At 36.1% G+C, this 21,268-nt stretch overlaps 1 protein-coding gene across 1 annotated transcript in view; it reads right to left on the bottom strand.

The window, feature by feature from the left end:
• LOC148815784 (E3 ubiquitin-protein ligase rnf213-alpha-like) overlaps window positions 1–21,268 on the bottom strand; it is a 186,014-nt gene that overhangs the window by 101,354 nt on the left and 63,392 nt on the right. The window contains exons 26-30 of the mRNA XM_088904872.1: window positions 16,157–16,324; window positions 12,859–14,311; window positions 11,398–11,591; window positions 5,321–5,476; window positions 1,343–4,930 (exon numbers count right to left, since the gene is read on the bottom strand). Coding sequence (XP_088760998.1) covers window positions 1,343–4,930; window positions 5,321–5,476; window positions 11,398–11,591; window positions 12,859–14,311; window positions 16,157–16,324 — 5,559 coding nt within the window. The remainder of the gene's footprint in view (window positions 1–1,342; window positions 4,931–5,320; window positions 5,477–11,397; window positions 11,592–12,858; window positions 14,312–16,156; window positions 16,325–21,268) is intronic.

Below are 21,268 nucleotides of genomic sequence, written 5' to 3'. Positions count from 1 at the left end.
TGATATTGAGATTAAGATCTTTTGTTTCATCTTGCTTATAATATTGGAAACTATGCAAATAACTCAATGCACGGTCTGGTCTCAAAGGACCATATTGACTGCAGTATATTGTAAGAATAGTTTAAGAATAGGAATGAAAAAAAACAACAACAAATGGGCTATGATCTAATCACAAGTGGTGGGATGGATTTGTGAAATGCATATTTATACTATACATTTTCATTGAGTTAATTTGTTTTTATAAACATTTAAATGGTTCTTTAATGGAGCAATTTAGGTACATTTAGGAGCGAGTGCTAAATAATTTAGTTAAGGGCACAACAATAGTATCATCTCTGAATTAAACAAGTGATTTTTCATGGGCTACAAATGTTTAATTTTTTATCTTAAATTCAAATGACTTTTTCCATTACAAATTCAAAGTTTTTAATATCTGACCAATCACATCAAAGCAGAGAAAATCAGAAATTACATCTGAGGCAAAATATACCACTTTGCACCTCAGTGCAGATGATAACAGCATTAACATGTTACATTAGTGTGATTAAAAGATTTCCAGAAGTAGCGAAACCATATTGTAAGTAAAGCATCATAGTATTGTAACAGTGCAGTTCTTGGGAGGAGCCACAGTGAACACTGCTAAACATCATTTAGGTAGCATAGGCACTGGTGTGAGGTTAGCAAAAAGCAAAAAGAAAAGATGAAAGAAGAAAAAGAAAAAGCACACAATTTTGAACAGCAGCGTCCTTGTTTAGTGAGATACAGTCTGGAGTAAAAAGAACCAGTTGGAACAGTGGGATCTAATCTGTACTGTCTTTATTTAGCATGGTCCAGACAGGAGGAAAAAGAGCAAGGCACAGAAAACTCAACATGCACTGGCAGCGGGACTCAACCTGCCCCAGTGAACTCTGACAGCAGGGTAGGAGAGGAGACACTCAGCCTGCCCTCGGAAATATTCACAGTGAGACAGGAGAGGGGAAAAAGAAAATAGAAAGCAAAAAAAAACAGCCTTATTAAATCAAATAATATAATTTAGTAAATTTCAGGTCAAACTTCTTCGAAACACCTTTTCAACAGCACACAGATCTCAGGATAAAGAACACTGTAAGCCAATTTATTGATTGCTGAATCCTCTATACTTTAACAGGAAGGTCTCCTCTCATTTGCAAACCGTTGATTAAATATTCTCCACAATGCTGAACAACACTTAAATACTAATGTATGTAATCCAGACATGCCATATACACCTACTTGATTTGTAAATATCGAATTTCTGTGTTTCCTTAACTATTTTCTACAGGTACTGTAATTTAATTGTTTCAGTATATGTAATAGTCATTACCTCTAAACAAATGCCTCTGGAGCCCATTTTTCTATGTGTCTTGAGGACATCAATCAAGCTGACATGAGACTGCTTCAAAAAGTAGAGGTCTTGCACCACTGAATGATCTTCAGATATGGTCTTTGTCATCCTCAGTACTGCGTCTGGAGTTGCGCCCTGAATTAATCTGCTTTTTGCTTCTTCAATGATCTGATCCTTGTCATTGCATGACAGGTTGTCTTCCGCAGATGTATATTTTTGAGCAATCTCCTGGATAATTGATGCACAGGTATCCCCAGTATATCCTATGAAAGTGTCACATTCAATTTGTTTGGATTGTTTTTCCAGATCTTTTTCTACTCCAGCAGATAATTTCACCCATTCTTGCAGAGAGTTGCATAAAGACATTAATGTGTCAGAGAGAACAGATCTGACTTCCATGCAGTGTTTTTCCATTCTGTTTAGCAACGGAGTTGGGAACTGTTCATAAACCACACTTTTTTCTTCAATCACAATAAGTCTGAAGTTTTCTTTGACTCTGCATTTCACACGATGGGATCCCAGTCCTAAATCCACATAGTAATTGCCCCCTAGCTTCACATAACACTGGTTTAAGGCATCATACAAGCTTTCATAGAGATTTTGGATGTTTAGAAGAATGACCGGCTTCCCTGTCTCCATGCAAATTTTAATTCTGTTTATGTCACGACACACCTGAGAATACTCCTGGTCTTTGGGAAATCCAGACCCAAAAATGATTTCAGTATTGTTAATGTCTATCACATTGAGCCTCTGAATGATGGGTAGAGCTGCAAAATTAGTTGTAAGCAGCAAAAGATACCGAGCTGCAAACCCAGATTTGTTCATGTCCAGGTTTTCTTTCAGTAAGTCCACTGAACTGACTGTAAGTTCCTCCAGTGAGGCATCAAGATACAAACATTTTGAAAAAATATCGAGAATGTTGATTGATTCTAAACCACCAAAATTTCTCTGTACAGCCCTGGCTATGTCTGCATTTGAAGGCTTCTTCTTTTTTTCCTGAATATAGCTTAGGACCATTTTTATAAGGCTGTAGTAGTCACGGAGCCCAAAAAACTCACTGCATTGTTCGTTTAGTACTTTAATGTAAAATTTTGCAAGGTATGGAATCAATAGTTCAATTTCTAAATTTATTGGATCAGCATAGGAGCAAATGTCTTTTGCAGTTTTTATCAATTCCTGTTTTGCAGGACATGTCCGAAGCACAAGAAGACCTCGGTTCATTTTAGCTGGATCCAGTGACCAGTTTGAGATTCCAATGAAACCAACCTTTTTGAAAGGCTCTGGTTCATCATCCCCAACACAACCATCTTCAAGGAGGGGGTGCAAGGCTTTTAATGGCATTTTGTGGGAGTCTTCTGCCAATCCAATCTCATCAAGAACAACAACTGAAACATACTTGTGTAAATCTTGGCCTTTTTGGAACTGAGCACAGTGTCGAAATGTAGAAATTATTCCTTCTGGTGTAGAGTGTGGGCTGCACTGAAATGAAACCAGCTGTGCTTGCTTGTAGGTTTTAAATAATTCAGATTTAGATGATTTTCCTTGCATGGCATCTCCAGCTATTGTCTTAGAGAGAGATTTTGAACTACCTGGTTTTCCAACAAGGAACAGAGGGATTCTCAGATTCATGCAGACAACCATCATGAACACGTTCTCTTTCAAAGCATCATTTTTTGCTGTGGATTCTGGCATGAAGACATGGTCCATGAAAACCTCTTGACATGCATCTATTTCCTTAAACAAAACATCTCCAGTGATAGAAAGACATGTTCCAATGATTGTCAAGTAATCTTCACGATATTCTAAGGATGCATAATAACAAACTCCAACAGCTAGTATTAGTGAACGAATGGGATCTTCCATTTCATAAACTTCAGATTTAGATTCCTTTCCCTTTTTTTTCTCATCAATGAGAGGGAACAAAATGTGTTTTTGGTTATGAAACCACACTGTTGTTACCATGCACCTTTCTATGTCTCTTAGACTAACCATTCTGCATTCATCTTCTTTCTCGGTCAGATAACGCTGCGATTCAGAAAGGATTGTAGTGAAAACTTCAGCATGTTCTTTGGGCAAATTTTCTTTTTCAAGAAATGAATTAACCATCTTTATGATGTAAAGCCTCTCTGTTTCCTTGTTTAACTGACCAAAATCCCATACAAGTGGCAACATGCTGGGAGGCATAGGCTGAACTCTATAAACTAGTTGTCTCATGGGTATCTGTCCTAACTTCTCCACTGTATTTTCTGAACAAATCCGATATCCTAGGCCTGCTTTCTCTAGCTGTTCAATTGCCTTTTGGCTGTGTTTTTTATATGGATTGCATGCGGCTATAAACTTTAACTCAGGGGTGTTAATTGGTTCACCATTCACAGTCTTGTCACAGAGGACCTCTTTGATGGCATATACCGCTTCAGTTGTGTTGGCTTCATCAAAGAAAAGTATTGTGTCCATCTTATTCTTTTTATTCTCCGTTGCCATCACCATTGCTGCCTTCACCTTACTGTAGATATCCTCTGCTGTGGTACCTCCATGAACTCTGACCACAAGCATGTTTCTAGCTTCCCTTCCAGACCTCTGTAGCTCACACATAAACTGAACTAACCGAGTCTTTCCACATCCTGTATCTCCCATGATGACTACAGGAATGCCACACTGAAAGCGGAAGTGGATAGCAAACATTTTCAGCACATTATCCAGGGTTAATTGATAGGACTCATCAGGATCCTTGTCTGTGCTACCTCCCAGTACTCTGCCCACAATGTTTAATTGCTCCTTGCGAGACAAGTTTTCAAATTTAATATTAAATGGCACATGTTGTTGAACAAGCTGTTGATGCAGTTCCTTGCTTATTATCTTCTCCTTTATTATTTTGTTTGTATGGACATCCACAGCATCCATATTTGCATTTATATGGAATCCTAAGAAAGTCATGGATGTGTCATCTGCATTAAATATTACATATGGGTGAGCCTGCTGTTCCCATCGCCTCCTCAACTGAAATTGTTTAAGTTCCTCCTCATTTTGTACATCTCCAGTGGTTGAGTTTTCTTTGTCTTCTTCGTCTACAGAAGTTGAGCTGCTTTCATCTGAAATTTTCATGGATGGCATAGTGAAGTCCTCAGACATTACAATCATTGACTTCACCACAAAGGCTTTAAAGTTTTTCAGGCAGTCTTTAACTGCATCACTACAGAAAATAGAGTTCTCACACTTTGTCAGCTGCAGGTTGAGAAAGTGAGTGAAATTCCGGAGCTCCATCCAGGATGGATGGGTAGTGCCACAGTATTCTAACAGTACTTCTAAACATTCCTTGTCGGTATCTTCTATCTGTCCTGATTTAAAAGTGAAATTTTGAAGGTTTTGTTGTGTTTTGCATTTTTTGAGATACTGGTAAGTCCGTTGATACCCATCACTCTTGAACTCATTTTCATCTATCAACTGGATCTCTTTTTCTGGGCTGTTTACTTGTACACATCTGGATAGATGTTCCACAACATCATTTGGTGAAAAACATTCCACCGCTGGAAACAATGCAAGAATGCTACTCTCCATATCTGCTGTCATCTAAAAGGAATTAAAGTGACAATAATTAATTTGAACAAATTTCAGGTTAAAATGTTTGAACCTTTTGTTTTGTGTAAGATGAGAATTGTTAATAAAGAATAGAAAAATATCTAGAAACACATTTTAACTTTAAGCACTAAAATATATCTTATACAGTATCTGTATCTTATAAAAATTGATAGGACTCATCAGGATCCTTGTCTGTGCTACCTCGTACTCGTCTATAAAAATATTTAAATATTAATTATTTTTATTTAAATATTAAATAGAAATATTTCCTTGTGAAAAATAATCTAAAACTAAAAGGGGGAGAAGTTTTTCTGACTTGTCAGTATTTTCACACAAATAATCAGGTGCTCTTAGAGAGACACAAAAAGGATATGTCATTACCTCAGAATGTCTTCCATAGCACTTTACATATTTCCTTTGTAGATATTCGACAAGATAAAGGTGAGAGTCTTTACATCTCCAGATCAGTCCATCAGGACTTTGAAAACATCTCAGGACAAGAAGCTGAACTAGAAAGTTATAAAGTCCTTTAGTGACCTAAAATCAGAATTAAGAGTTAGAATAGAGCACTACGTTTAACCTTGAAAGTGGTTGTTATAAGCATTATATTGTTATAAAAAAGAGTGAGAAAAATAGAGAATACCAGAAATAGACTGAACAGGATAATCATTCATTTAAATAATTATAACCACCACAGTGTTAAAAAAAATATTGGAGTTTAGTTCTCTGGGACAGATTTAGTGAAAAAAGCATCAAGTCAATTCAATTCAAGCTTTATTGTCCTCTAGGGGAAATTTGTTTTATGGCACAGTCAAACAAAAAACAATGACAATACACATTATCAAAAGTGAAGAGAATACAGCAGTGTTACAGGAGAAGAAAACAAGAAACAAAAGACAAGAGACAAGGTAGTAGTTACTTTGCATTGTTTAAGAGTGTGATTGCAGTGTGGATGAAAGATTTCCTGAGTCGGTTGATTTTACACCTGGAGGCACAGAGGCATTTCCCAGATGGGAGAAGTGTGAATTCACAATGGAGGGGGTGAGACACACACTCCCTGTTGCTTTTGGCTTTCTTAGTCACCTGCTGTTTGTAAAGGATGCTTAAGCTGATTTGATTATTCCCGATTATTTTGCCTACTTATATTTACTGCCTATTACAGCCTATTACAGATGCAGCCATTTAAAATGAGCGAGGTACGCCGCGGTAAAACGCAGTGGGCGTGTCGCATCACAACGCGCCATAACGCGTCATATTGCATCATACCGTATAATACTGAAGTTATGATAATAGTATCTGGAATCACAGCCAGGTGGAGCTAATAAAGCTTAACCTCTCATATACAGCATTTGAGCTGTCGCCAGAAAACGCATGGTTTCAAATCCCTGTCACTGCTGAAGGAAAATCTTTTTCCAATTAGGAATTTAAGTTGTAAACTCTTCAGACTTTTAATAATTGTAAACTGTGTAATACAGCATGTTAATCATTAAACATTAAAAAGTCGGTATATTTTATAAAAGCAAGATTGCTCAGTTGGACAAAAGTACACAACCTTCCACCTTTATCATAAATATTTTAATTATGCAGAACTATTTTATGTATCAACGTCTTTACAGAGGATATTACTAATAGTACTAATAATGAATGACCATGGATAGACCGTGGTCCACTTTCTTTGTAAACGAAAATACTTTATTTTTTCATTGACAAAATGTAACACCACAGCATTTCGTTGATCCAATCAAGTATTTTTTTTCCAATCATACAAAGTACGTTTTGAGAATCCCCAATTCACCATCCCTTTCACATGCTCATAAACAATATTAAATTAGGAACATAAACATATTATGTAAACTGTATATTGTTGGTCTGGGTAGTTTAAAGAACAAATACACACCAGTATTCCATTTCTCCCTAAACATTTTAAGCATCAAAGTCTTACATGTGGTTATTTCAGAAACGTTTTTACATGCTGCTTCTAAACATATTACTGTACATTTATATACTTTGTGAAAATTGATCATTTTAAACTTTTCTGCGAATACACTCGTTATCTGATTAAACAAAAGCATACTTTTAGAATTTGATTAATAGAAAATATAATATGGATTCGGATATCTAATGAAATTAATAATGGTATAACTATATCCATGTACTGTTGCACAAACAGTAGTATAAGACTTTCCAGTGATATTTGTATGGCTGTTTCAGTGGTTGTCAAATGACTTGCCTTGGTAGCGTGATAGCTTAAGTGACTGATTTATAACTCTGAGATTGGGTGTTCAAACCCAGCTGTCGCCATGAGTTTTCTTTTAACAAATAAACACTTTTTTGAAAAACTAAAATAGCAAATATTGGCATTATATTGACCTTTTTTATATTTCTACATCTCACAACTTGTTCATACTGTATGTACACTGCGGTACCACAGGGTGTAGGGCACAAATCCATGTGAGCACGAAAGCCCTACATTATTGTTGTACATTCGCCTGGCACTGCAAGGTTTTTGCATCTCTCTCTCTCTGGGAGTGCTGGTTGTGCCTCTGAGTGTGAGTCTCTGTGTCTACATTGTTTGTAAATAAACTGGTTTCACAGGTATAGTAGAATAGGGTGAGTCTTCCATGAAAGACACTCCACCTTCCCCCATGGACACGTTTTCTTAGAATAACAGATTCAGAACACGAAGCTGTGAGTCTTCTGTGTAAAAGAAATCGGTTTGAACACTATGGGTGCTGTTTTTAAGACGCTGCTGAGTAAAGTATAGGAATTTTCCTGCTGTCAGCAGTATTGTGTATATAGTTGACCTTTACCTGAATGAAAACAGGACATAAAGAAAAAGGTTTCAGAAATCAAACAAAGCTTTATTCCTGTGTTTACAGTCTGGGTAATTGGAAACTACGCTGTTATGCTTCCTATGGTGATATACAGCCGGGGCATTCGGGAATGTGAGTTATGTGAGTCAGATTATGAATGAATAAAAGCATTTTATTAAAAACGCATTTGCGTTTGGGTGCTGTACCAAAAAATAAAGTGCCCTTTTTCATTCAATGAGTGTCTGAGTCACTGTGTCCGTCCTATATAATAATGCCACAATATGTCTTTTATGTGTCGCAAAAAACTGACTTGCTTTAACAAAATATATTTATTAATCCTTTCGCCTGGCAATCTACCTGAATGCCCTACTATCTGAGAAGCCCTCCATGAAACCAAAAGAACCACAATTGAACGGGTGTTGATAATAAGAGAGTGAGAGTCCCCGTTACCCCCATTTTGATTTAAATTGCAAACGTGTGTTTAATTAAGGGTCTTTATTGATTCACAATCAGACAAATGCAACGTAAACCGTTATCTTTGTCTTTTAAGTATCTTAATAAACTTTCAGCATAGCTTTCTCCCTGTTTAGATTTATTTTTGTTGGGATCTTGGGATCAAACATGGAAAGATTAGATTGTAATAGTTTTTATTTTTTAAATACATTTTAGAAAAGTGTAATCTATACTACAAAGCTGTATTTATTTAATACCACTCGATACTTATATTAATAGAAATAAGCTCTCTATTAAAGCTTAGATCAAAGATCAGACAGCAATATCTCATACACTGTGATCTGTGATGTGTTTGAGTGTGAATTGTAGCGCTCTAACTGGTTGGTGTCTGTGGGGTTCGTGCCAGCTGGCTGATCTTTCTTAGAAAAATGTCCTACCCGCTGCAATTCAGGCACAGAAGGGTTAAAAAGAAAGTCAGACAGGCAGGGGGGAGGAGGAGTTGTGAAACTGTTACCTGTCCTGGATAAAGTGGTTAGAAAATAGGTGGATTTACGCCTGTGAAAAGCGTTCCAATTTTAATGCGATATGGAGGACATTATTCATGATGAACAAGATGAACATCTTGTACGGTCTGTAAACTGAAAATGTATGAAGGAGACACGTTGCGTATCGCCTCTTTTTACACTTGGAAGAACATTCCAATGTTAATGCAACACTGAAGATATTATTAATAACCTTTTAAATCTGAAAGGAGATCTAAAGGGATCCATATGGTACAGGTTCCTGCTACTGTAGCTATCAAAGGGAAAGACGGTGACATCACTGCGCAGGCGAGCAGACACACCATCTAATGTCAGGCATATGCATTAAATATATTTAGATATTTGAATTAATATCATTATTGATTTCTTTAACCTCACAACGTTGTCCAATAATACACTTCTTGTGTCTAATTTTTAGTTAAGCAGGATTTGAGCTAAAGACCATAAAAAACAGGATTAACTTTTTTCACATATTGTTGATAAGGATATCAGTAGCAGTTTGAAACTATGCATTGTTATTAATAAATGACTTAGATTCAAACATGTTGTGATATTTAGAAATATAAAAAAGTCAATAGGCTGAATAATCTATTTTAGTTTTTCAAAGAAATGTTTGTTAAAAGAGAACTCGTGGCGATAGCTGCATTTGAACACCAGACCTCTCGCTTATAAGCCTGTCACTTAAACCATCACCCCACTGATGCAGTCATGTGACAACCAGTGGAACAGCCGTATACATATACTACTGTTTGTGTTACAGTGCATGAATATAATTATATCGTTAATAATTTCTTAAGATATGCAATTCCATATTATATCACCTATTAATCAAATTCTAAAAGTATGCTTTTGTTTACTCCAATACCGAGCATATTCGCAGAAATGGTTAAAACATTATATCTTTTTACAAAGTATATAATCTTAATATAGTCAGAAGGAGCACATAAAAACATTCCCAAAATAACCCCATGTAAGATTTTGATGCTTAAAATATTTAGGAAGAAAGTGAAATACCGGTGTGTATTTTTTCTTTAAAATACCAATACCAGCCATATACAGTTTACATAATATGTTTATGTTCCTAAATTAATATAGTATTATCAGATGCGTTATGCTCCTCTTTTTTATGCTCAGCTATTTAAATTTCCCTTTAGTTGTAAAATTCCATATAATATTTCAATTAAAAAATGCACAGTAAAGATATTAAATAATTAAATCTTTTCACTAACGACCAATGCACCACGAGTGCCTCTGTCGGTCATTTTGGCCAGCCAGTCATGTACCGCAGTACAACGCAGTGACTTGTGGGTAATTGCTTGCGGTATGGGTTTGTATGGGTTTTGGTATGGGTTTGTACTGTGCATTTTGAAAGGCTACATCTGTACAATTACCGGTACTTATGTTGCCAAACCAACAAGTGAAGAGCTATGTTAAGACACTTTCAATGAATGATTTGTAGAAAAGTGTAAGGATAGTTTTATCTACCTTAAAGTACCTGAGTGTTCTAAGAAAGAAGAGTGTCTGTTTTTTATAGATTGTTTCACAACATTTGTTACATTTTAGGTTATTGTCAATGACCAGTCTCAAGTATTTATAGTCATCGACAATTTCAACAGGCTGACCATCAATTATAGTGGGTTGAGGGGGTGTGGTATTTTTCCTAAAATCAATAACCAGTTTTTTTGTTTTGAAACATTTAACTTTAGGGAGAAGTCGTTGCACCAGTTAGTAAAATCATTTAGAATGGGCCCATGATGGTATTCTGTGTCTTTTAATAAACTGACCACAGCTGTGTCATCAGCAAACTTAATTAGATGTCTAGCTCTGTGTCAGGCAAACTGGATTGTACAAACATTTGTTAATAATAATTAATCATAATAACTGATTAGAACAAGGAGCTCTTCCCCAGTACTGACTTTTCTCTCCTCTCCATGTGTCTTTCTTTCTTCAAAGCTGTATATTTACCAGTCCCATAATGCAGTATTAATTGCTTAAATTTATGTTGGACTCTCCATCCCAGAATAGCCCAAATAGCCCCTTTTTACTTATAAAAAGGAACACACTTCATATGAAGCACAGAACTCACCTGGATAATGAGTGGCAACCATTATATGGCAGCAACCTTACTACACAACAGATCAGGCAGATACAAATTACTACTAGTGGGAATGAAATTTACCCTTGACACCATTTATCCAGGATACATTACAAAATTACCCACGGGATCTTTAAAGACGAAGCAGCCAGAACCATGCTATTAATTATCAATGAAAGAAAGCCTTCTTCTTAACTACAGTGCTCCTTGTTCAACACTGAAATTCTAGTTCAGTGTGAACACTACATGTTGACCAACACTACTTGCAATACTGCTCTTTTTTCTTAAAGGTCTCCAATCCAATCACTGTTTAAATTCAAGTACAGTATACATATAATCATTTAATGTGTTGATATCTTCTTGAATGAAACTATTTTAATGAAAATAAATAATATCAACAACAGCGACAAAAATAAATATAATTTGTTACTATCGATACTTTATTTCCAATAAAATATATGAATAGTTGAAACTATACCTATGCTATCTTCACTCATGGAGAGCTATTTTTGAGGTTTTCAACAGTCACTGATAACATGAGCAAAACATACTTACCATGGCTGATATATCAAAGTGGAACACTCTTGGGGTGTCACCAGTTGGCTCATCCATATATTGCTGCAGCTGATGAACAATCAATGTGGGCTTTATCTCCGATTCTGTTAGTTGGATTGTTTTGTTTGTAAACCCCCGATCTTTAAATGTGTCTTCGCAATTTTTTACAATATTTCTTATGTATAGGGACTTTCCTGGGGTAAATAAAAAGTAATATTGCATGAAGTCAGATTTATGAGATCAGGAATAATACATCTAAATCCCCTGTCCAACTTTCTAATACACAATCACTACAACCATTTGTTTAAAGAATTGTGTCTCTAAATTAGGGATATGTTTGGAACAATCAACTGAAAATTTGAGTAACAGAAGTGTAGATTCATTATTAAAAGATTAAGCAACTGTAAGATTGTGTAAAATGTATATTTCATACAAAACAATGTGTAAATGTATTCACATCTGTGTTTTTAAAGAATTAACTAAATGTTCATGTAAGCTAAACACCCCTTGGCTGTTATTAAAAATTAAATAAAGACTATCTAACTAAAGAATATCATTTAACTTAATATTCAAAGGCCACCATTTTCATTTTCTAGTTTTCTAATAAAAACAAAACATGTGTTTTTGTACAAAAATAGAAAAGGTTTCATATTCTGTTGTAATCCAACTGACATGTACATTACAAATTATTTAGTCCTTTCCAATGAAGATGTAGTTTGATGAAATAGAAATTAAGTATACACATTTGTCTTATGACTGTGAATTCATGTGAATATTTTAAGTCAAAACTTAAATGCTCAAACACAGATTTATGGGTCAAACAAGTTAAAAGTCAGCACAAAATTAAAAAAAAAATAAACATTGATTACATACTGTAAGTATACACCATTTCTTAGGCAAAATTGAGCTAGTAAACAAAATTACTAGTGGTTCACATAATTTCAGAATTAACACACTGTCACTGCTCCTTTTTCTGACTGTTTTAACTTCTTTCACTAATAAAAGTGTTTAGTTTGAATGTTAATGTTTTGGTTAAAAATAGTCACTGTAAGAAAAGTATGTACAGTATACATCTTCTGCAGTTCAATAATACTGAATATTATTTGAAGAGGTGAAGGAATCACATACAATCCTTAGCTCATTAATTAATTTTCATCTCTTCTATTTGTTGTCTCACTTCTATATTTAGTAAAAAAAAACATAACTGACATGTGCCCTGTAACATTTATAGTATACCATATTTTACAGCTGTATGTTTTAAAAATTGACAATTCAAATGAAGTAGATAAACTAAATATTACCAAATAGTGGAATACTAGAAATCCACACCCACAATTAACAAAGAATAAGAGTATATTTACAGCTGATTTAGTAATATTAATTAAATATTAATGGTCACAATGATAAAAAATATAGTCTAATTATACATCAAGAGATCAGTAGAAAAATACACAAACTTACCCATTCCTGGGTTTTCAGAGAATACAATTTTGGTATTCTGTTGGAATGGCTTAGTTAAAACAGATTTTATACAAACATCCTTGGACTCAATGTCAAGCTTCTCTTTTAGATATTCTTGAAGTTGGCTGTAAGTCAATGTTGTGTAAGTTGTTATTTTATAGGAATCAAAGGCTGTGATGACATAGCTGTCTTGGGCTTTGGAATCACATATGATAAGGAGCATGTACTCTGACTGAGTCTGTGAAATCTGGAAAAAGAAAGACTCCAGTTTTCTAGCCACTTCATTGTCCAGTTTATCTGCGTTGAGCAAGCAGTAGATTTTTCTATTTTTCCCATTGGATTTTAGAGCTCTTCTAATGATGAGTTCTACTGCCTCTACACTGGTTTCATATGTGCAGCTCAGAACCTCATCATATGTAGGCAGAGGCTGAGCTTTGTCTTTGTAAACAGATAGCATCAGTGGCAACATTTCAACGTCTTTGCATCTTATCAAGTTTGGTTTTCCTGTTTTCATAAAAGATGGTATCGTCCTTTCAACTGTATGTGTTTCTTTTTGGGCTAGGCAATCCAGCATTTCTCCAAGGACATCTAAACTAATGTACTTGTCTGACACCAACCCAGAAAGCTTTTTGTTGTAAACCTCCCAGAGCATCATAATCTTCTCTTGGCAAGATGGCAAACATTCAAACATTATAGATGTTTCTTCTTTTGTCATTAGAAATGAAGAATTCATTTCATCACCTCCTTTAAATTTCATCTGACTAGACCGTACTTCTTCTGTAGTCTTATCATACTTCTCACTCAGTTCCATAACTAGTGTCTCGTCATCTAGATGTTCAAAGATACATTCCAACAAAGTTTCCTCATTAACATCTCCATCTTGTCCACAGTGTTGTAGAGCAGCTTTTACTTTTGGTTCTTCTTCTCCAGCATCTGTGAGATCTTTAATTAGTTTGGGAAACATAATAAGATATTTGTGGAAGTCTGATGACTGAAAGTCAGTGCTGCTGCTTCTGTTGGCAGGGGCCTGGAGTGCTTCATTCAATGAATCCTTTAAATCATTGTTAGTAGCTCCATTCTTTATGAATGAAAACATATTAAGGTCACTTGCACTGAGGTTACCTCCACATTTTAGTCTTGCCATGCTACAGCACAGTGTGACTAGCTGTTGAGATGTAAAGTAGTTCAGGTAATAGTATTCATTTCTTTGTGTCTCCAGAAAGGTATACCAGACATCAAGGCATTTTTTCATGCTTTCACAAAGTCCTTTCAGCTCCTCCTGAATAGGATTCTTTCCATCAATTTGTACTCCAGCTATGCCAAAATTAACATGTACTGTTACTGGGCGTTTTGAGTCACAGTAGACACTTAGTTTCCAATCAATGAATAGAATATGACCTGCATTCAGAAGCTGCAAGTAGAGTTCTGCTGCATGCAGCACATATTCTAAAACCTGTAAGAAAACAAAGCTTGGTAAAGGTTCATCCCCAAAAACATTAAAACATTGAAAACATGTAAGTCTACATTAATTCATGTAACGCAAATATACATACTTTAAAACATATACAAACAAAACAATAATGAAATAACTTCCACTTTTGCTTAGAGTAGTAGACCGACATTGTGATACAGTATGTAGCACTTAAACTGAGCCTGTGACAGTGACATAAGAAAATGAGGAAGGATGTAAATGAGAGGAGACCATTAGGAATCAAGATCACATATTAGTAGTTCAAGTAATCTAGCAGATTGTTAAAAGTGCCCAGAACCACAGTCCATAAGATGGCATTGTCTATGTTTCTATCACCATTATGGATCCATTGCTATGTTCAATATGAAATTCTATTTGCCATGTGTCTGCCCACTCCATTATTTTTCTGTTTCATTGTAATTTACTTGCCACTATGGCTGTTTGCACTCCCTCTATTTTTGTTTCATCTGAAAATTCAAAGTTTACAAACTCTATAAGAATCTAAATCATTGTTATACAATAGATCAGAAAGAACAGCAAGTTTAAAATAGATCTTTAAGGCTCCTCACTGCCATATTAAAGGTTGTGCCCCTGAATAAAATATGCTTTTGCTTGTTTGTTATCCTGTTCTTTATCCATAGGCATATGTTACTTTGGATTCCTATGACTTTGTGATGCTCTAACCTGTGAGATTAACTTGTAATACATAAACCTTTTTTTAAAAAAAAGACATTCACAAGAGACATTAACAAAAGCTTTCTGAAAGTTTAAATACTATATCTATATCATGTGAAATCAACAAGGCATATTACACTTTTTTTTCTGATCGTGTAAAATCTCAGTAGCTAAATAAGGTCAGTATAAGGATGGGAAACGTCCGAGGAAATCCAGTTTGCTAATAAAAGTGGAGGTTACAAATAACATATTAAACTGAAGTCCTGATGACTTGGTTATTAAAGTTGCCATAATAGTTTTGCAAGGAATATGTTAACTCCATATTCAATCTGTACATCCCGGCCTTATAGACGCTCCCCTTTAATTTATTTAGTAAACAATTTCTCAATCCCCATCCAGATATGTTTGAACTCAGGTTGCTGTGCACTACTCAGATATGCTATCTACTTTATTTACCTTCATATGAAATGTGCTATTTTATACAGTCTGCACAGCACACTGTTCCTTCTGATTTTAATATCACACACTCATACAATTTAATCAAGCTTTTAAAATTATGTAGTTTTAAATGTAACTACGCTTCTACCATTATCTCTTTGTACATCCCTGTTTACCACCTGGGAACTTTCACAGTCATAGGCTTTCAGAAATAATTTTCTATAATTTCTGACTGATTTAGATATGGAAAAAATTGTCTGATGTAATTAGGACCACATGGATCTGTACTTGAAACAAAACAAGGATTAGGACTGTTAGCAAACACTGTAAAAGGAATAGATGAAATTCAAAATGACTTTAAAGGTAAAGGGAATATCCTCTACTGACAGGCAAAAGGAACTGAAGCTTTTTAGTCTTAAACAGATACAAGTATTCAAAATCTTCAAAAGTACTGAAGGTGAAGACATTAACTCAGTGGGCATCACCAGAATGAATAGGGAAAGATGAACTGGAGGCCACAGTTTAAAATTGTATTGTATTGTCAGTAACATAGCACTGAGTGAAATCTGTGATAACCTGGTTGAGCTCGACCTCTGTATTGCCCTATACTGTGATTTAATGGATTAAAACATAACTATTCCTATATATATGTATATTTACTGAATATTATTACTAGCAGTCACATTTCCTAATATTGGTTACAAATATACTTACCTTTACATATTTGTCAATTTCTTCTCTCCCTTTTTCCACTGAGGCAGAAATGAGCATTAGCTTATTTTGTAATTCAGTGAGGTTGGAAAGGCTGTACTTCAAAATCTTAGACTCGTCATCCTTATCAGGTTTGTTAAGATTCAGTGAAATACAGTCATTTACAGTAGGCTTTGGAAAGAAAGCAAAAAAAAAAACGTATAAATAAAATACCCTAATTCATTGAGTAAATTCACAGAACATTATGATGACATGATAATAAAGAGTTTAATGGTGACGATGCAGCAAAAACAATTATATGGAAAAGTTTTTTGTGATTTTTTTGTTGTTGAAGACTTAATATTAGAATAAAAACAGTGTTCATCTTTTCCTTACTTTATTTAAAAAATTACTTTTAGCAACTGGTTCACATGGTAACATTAGAGGTTATACAGATCCAGCCATTCAAAATGCACGGAGTATGCTGCGTTAAAACGCAGAAGGTATTATACTGCATTTTAATTGAATTATGATAATAGTATCCGGAAGCACCTTGTAAAACCGCCAGGTGGAGCTAATAAAGCTTAACGTCTCATGTACAGCATTTGAGCATATGAAACGCCTGGTTTCGAATCGTGGTCACTGCAGAGGGATAATCCTTTTCCAATTAAAAATTTAAATTGTATGCTCTTTAGATTTTTAATAATTTTAAATTGTGTATTACAGCATGTTAATCATTAAACATTAAAAGGTCTGTATATTTTATAAGATCTCAGTTGGACAAAAGTACACGACCTTCCACCTTCATCATAAATAATTTAATTATTCATAAATATTTTACACATCAAAGTCTTTAACTTGGTAACTTAGTGGTTTCTGGTTTTAGCCTGCTTGTTCTAACATTATTAAGCTTATATTGTGTACGTCATAAAAAGTTATAATGTTTTATCCTTTTCTAAGAATCCTTTTTAAAAATCTTAAATTGTCCTTGTAGTGGTAATGGACAAAGCACTGCACCCAATGGTTCAAAGCGCGATCAGAGTATTACTTTCGGTTTGTTTCTTATATAGTGAATACATAAAAATAGTCCACTTTTAAAGCTTGTTGTTGGCTCTGGCGTGAATTTGTGTATCTGGATAAATTAAGTGATGGTATTGTGATTAAAGATTTCTTCACAAAATTATTTAAGTTAAACAAAGGAGGGAAGAAGGGTTATTCTTACAATTAGCACTCTGAGATTCTGACTGATTTAATTCCCCTCATTTAGCTGAAACGAATAAAGAAATCATGCATTAGTTATATGTATTAGAAGGCGCTCTGTTTTATTAACAAGACACTCCGACTCAAACCTGTGTTGTATAGTGATATAGACATGGGTAACGTCATCACCATTAAACAATGTGCTGATCGCGCAAATCCTTCTAAGTCAGTCTGTCCTCGGGGGGAAGGGGGTAAAGGGGGAAAGGGAGGAGGGGGTGGTCTCCTTGACAGCTGACTTTCCTCCATATGCTTAAGTGAAAAATTTATAAAAACGCCAATGTAAATGTCATATTTACAATTTGTAATTTGCTTTCTTAGTCAAGTACGAGAATTCACCTAGGGAGCTGTGTAAGCATGCATAGGCAGCAAAAGATCAGCTGAAGAGGGAAGAAATCACTTTCAGAGAAAACAATGTTTCAGGTATGAAGAATACAGATCCCCAATTCAATTGCAGCCTAAACCTTTCCCCACACACCCTGCCCCCGCTGCAATTAGAATAAATACACAAGGCACTGAAAGTGTCACAGTACTGTAGATGATTAGGTGTTTCGCAGACGTAGGGATAGTACATAATTCTGGCTTTATGAACTCATGCCTGGGATTTGATTAATTCAAAATAAGATTTAAAAAAAAACTGCACCAGGTACTAGATCTTGTTTTTATTAAAGTTGTATCACTGGGTAGTGGTGGACGGTGCGCTGTTTTGTCAGCAGCCTGCTAATCTGCTTAACACCTGTAGAAAACATGATTTTATTTCTTTATGGAATGTTGCGTTTACAAAATTAAAATGTTTCAAATGTTTATTTAATAAGTAAAAAGAACCTACAGTTTTCACAAAGACTCAAACTACAGTATGGATAAACCAATGTGAAGTAAAAACAGGACATTTGATTGCTGGTTGCCTTATATTTATTTTAAAAAATGAAATAAAAATAAGATACAATGATGTGTTCCTGCGTAACTCAAACATTGTGGGACTTAAAAAGCTGTAAAAAATGGTTTAGGTAGCACAAAGGCACCTTCCTCTTACAAGCGGCTCTGTTAAGCAGAATCTGTGTTAACACAACACAATTTTGTCTGTCAGTGAAAAAAATGACTGCGGACACTTTTCCTTCCCCCCTATATTCTCATGCATAAGTAGAGTAGGCAAACCTTCCAATGAAAGACAGGTTCCTTTCGCCCAAGGAAATAGTCGAAACTCGCCACACCCAGACTGTTAAATTGATCAAACTTTTTTAATAGCCTTGCAAATGCGCTCACACTGTAGGATATGCACTCAACGCGCCACAGTTACTGTATATGTCAAACCACTTTATCATTTATACAGTATGCCTATTTCAGAATTTTGATTGCCAAAACACTCTACAATAGCAGACGTGAGCAATTATCTGTTCGAAAACTAATGTGTTCCCAAAAGCATACTGTACAATTATCACAACATTTGCAAACATTCCCGATACATAACCACGTTATGTACTCCACATTGTTCTATTTTATACCATGACAGGAGAATACACACTGTATTAATTATTGTTGCTGCTGGGCTTCGAGCTTTGAGTCACCTACTTCTTCGACTAGCTTGCAGAGAAAATCATTGCCCTTCCCTCTGTCTGCCTCACCTGTTCCCATTTTTAACCATTCTATGTCTGAATCGCAGCAGGTTGCAGGCTCTGTGTCATTTGTTCACAAGGTTATTGACATCTGAAACATCATTATTAAAATAGATATTTTACAGCGGTACAACGCTGTAGATAATTTCATGGGGTACAGTGTTGTACCGGGCATTTTGAATGGCTGCATCTGTATCTACTGTATATATTAAATACCTCAGTTAATTCTCAAAGCTTCTCTTTGATCTTGTGATTCCTGAATGTGTTATCTTAATTTAGGTTATTATTTACCCCAGAGATTAGAAAAAATATCCAACTAGATTTTGTACGCTGATATGTATTAATAGTGCATATCAATCCGATGTGCGGTACAAACACGTTGGACAATGTTTACACTCCCTTTCGGGATGGCTACAAAGCCCTACCCCGACCTCCTTTCAGCAAATCAGATCACACCTCCATTCTGTTACTTCCTGCCTACAGGCAGAAACTCAAGCAGGAGAAGCCTACAACAAGGACCATTCAGTGCTGGTCAGATGAATCAGATTCCATTCTATGTTACTGTTTTGCTACCACTGATTGGCAGATTTTTCGTGAAGCTGCCGGGAACAACATTTACCTGTTCACTGACTACGCTACTAGTTATATCAATAAATACATAGAAGATGTAGTCCTCAAGATTACAGTTCGCCAATACCCAAACCAAAAACCGTGGGTAACTGGCGAAATACTATGCTCAAAGCCAGAACAATCGCTTTCAACTATGGAGACATGAACATGTACAAAACATCCAGATCTGACCTCAGAAAAGCCATCAAAGGAGCTAAATATAACTATAGAGTGAAACTGGAATCATACTATCATGATGATCGAGACGCCCGCAATATGTGGAACAGAATTCGCACCATCACAGACTACAAAACACAATCCAGCAATACGACACAAACTGCCTTTCTCCCTGATTAACTCAACTCATTCTATGCTCGGTTTGAAGTCCATAACACAGAATCATCTAAGAAAATCCCAGTAAAACAGGGGGAATACCCACTGTCTGTCTCCAGAGCTGACGTATATAAAGTTTTTAGGAAGACAAATCCATGCAAAGCCCCTGGCCCCGACGCTATCCCTGGCCATGTTCTAAAGGCTTGAGCAGTCCAGCTGGCAGATGACAGACATATTCAATCTTTCCCTTACTCAATACACAGTCCCCTCCTGCTTCAAGAAAACCACCATTGCTCTGATCCCCAAGAAAACCAGAGTCAGCTGTCTGAATGATTACCGCCCCATTGCACTTACATCAGTCATCATGAAATGCTTCAAGCGTTTGATCAAAGCACACATCACCTCTTCACTGCCTGACACCTTGGACCCACTGCAATTTGCAAAACAGAACAGATCAACTGAGGATTCCATCGCCACTGCTCTACACACTACCCTCTCAAACCTAGATAAGAAAGGAACATACTGTATGTGAGAATGCTGTTGATTACAGTTCAGCATTCAACACCATCATACCCTCAAGGCTTATCACCAAGCTCCGGGACCTAGGACTAAGCTCCCCTCTCTGCAATTGGATCCTGAACTTTCTGACGGGCCGACCGCAGGTGGTGAGACTCGGCACGAGTACATCCTCCACGCTGACTCTGAGCATCGGTGCCCCCCAAGGCTGTGCACTCAGCCCTCTCCTCTACTCCTTATTCACCCACGACTGTGTCACCAAGAACAATACAAACTCTATCATTAAGTTTGCGGACACAACGGTCATCAGTCTGATCAAGAATGGCGATGAGACTGCATACAGGGAGGAGGCTGAAACCCTGGCAGCATGGTGCCAGGACAACAACCTCTCTCTGAACACCAGCAAGACTAAGGAGTTAATTGTGGACTACCGAAAACATCAGAGAGTAGACCATGCTCCCATTTACATCAGCGGGTCTGCAGTGGAGAGACTCAGCAGTTTTAAGTTCTTAGGTGTTAACATCACAGAGGACTTAACTTGGTCTCACCACACCAACGTCATGGTCAAAACAGCATGGCAGCGCCTATTCTTTCTCTGCAGACTAAAGAAGTTTAGCATGCCATCACATATCCAAGACAACGTCTACAGGTGCACTGTTGAGAGTATCCTGACTGGCTGCATCACTGCCTGGTGTGGGAGCTGCTCCACCCGGGATCGCAAAGTACTGCAGAGTGTGGTGAAATCAGCAGAGCTCATCACCGGCTGCATGCTACCGGACATCGAGGATATCTACTCTGTTAGATGTCT

This window comes from Atractosteus spatula, chromosome 24, assembly GCF_055471065.1.
Source record: "Atractosteus spatula isolate fAtrSpa1 chromosome 24, fAtrSpa1.hap1, whole genome shotgun sequence".
Taxonomy (NCBI): Eukaryota; Metazoa; Chordata; class Actinopteri; order Semionotiformes; family Lepisosteidae; genus Atractosteus; species Atractosteus spatula.
The sequence above is the reverse complement of the archived record's forward strand: the minus strand, read 5'-3'. Positions and strand labels throughout refer to the sequence as shown.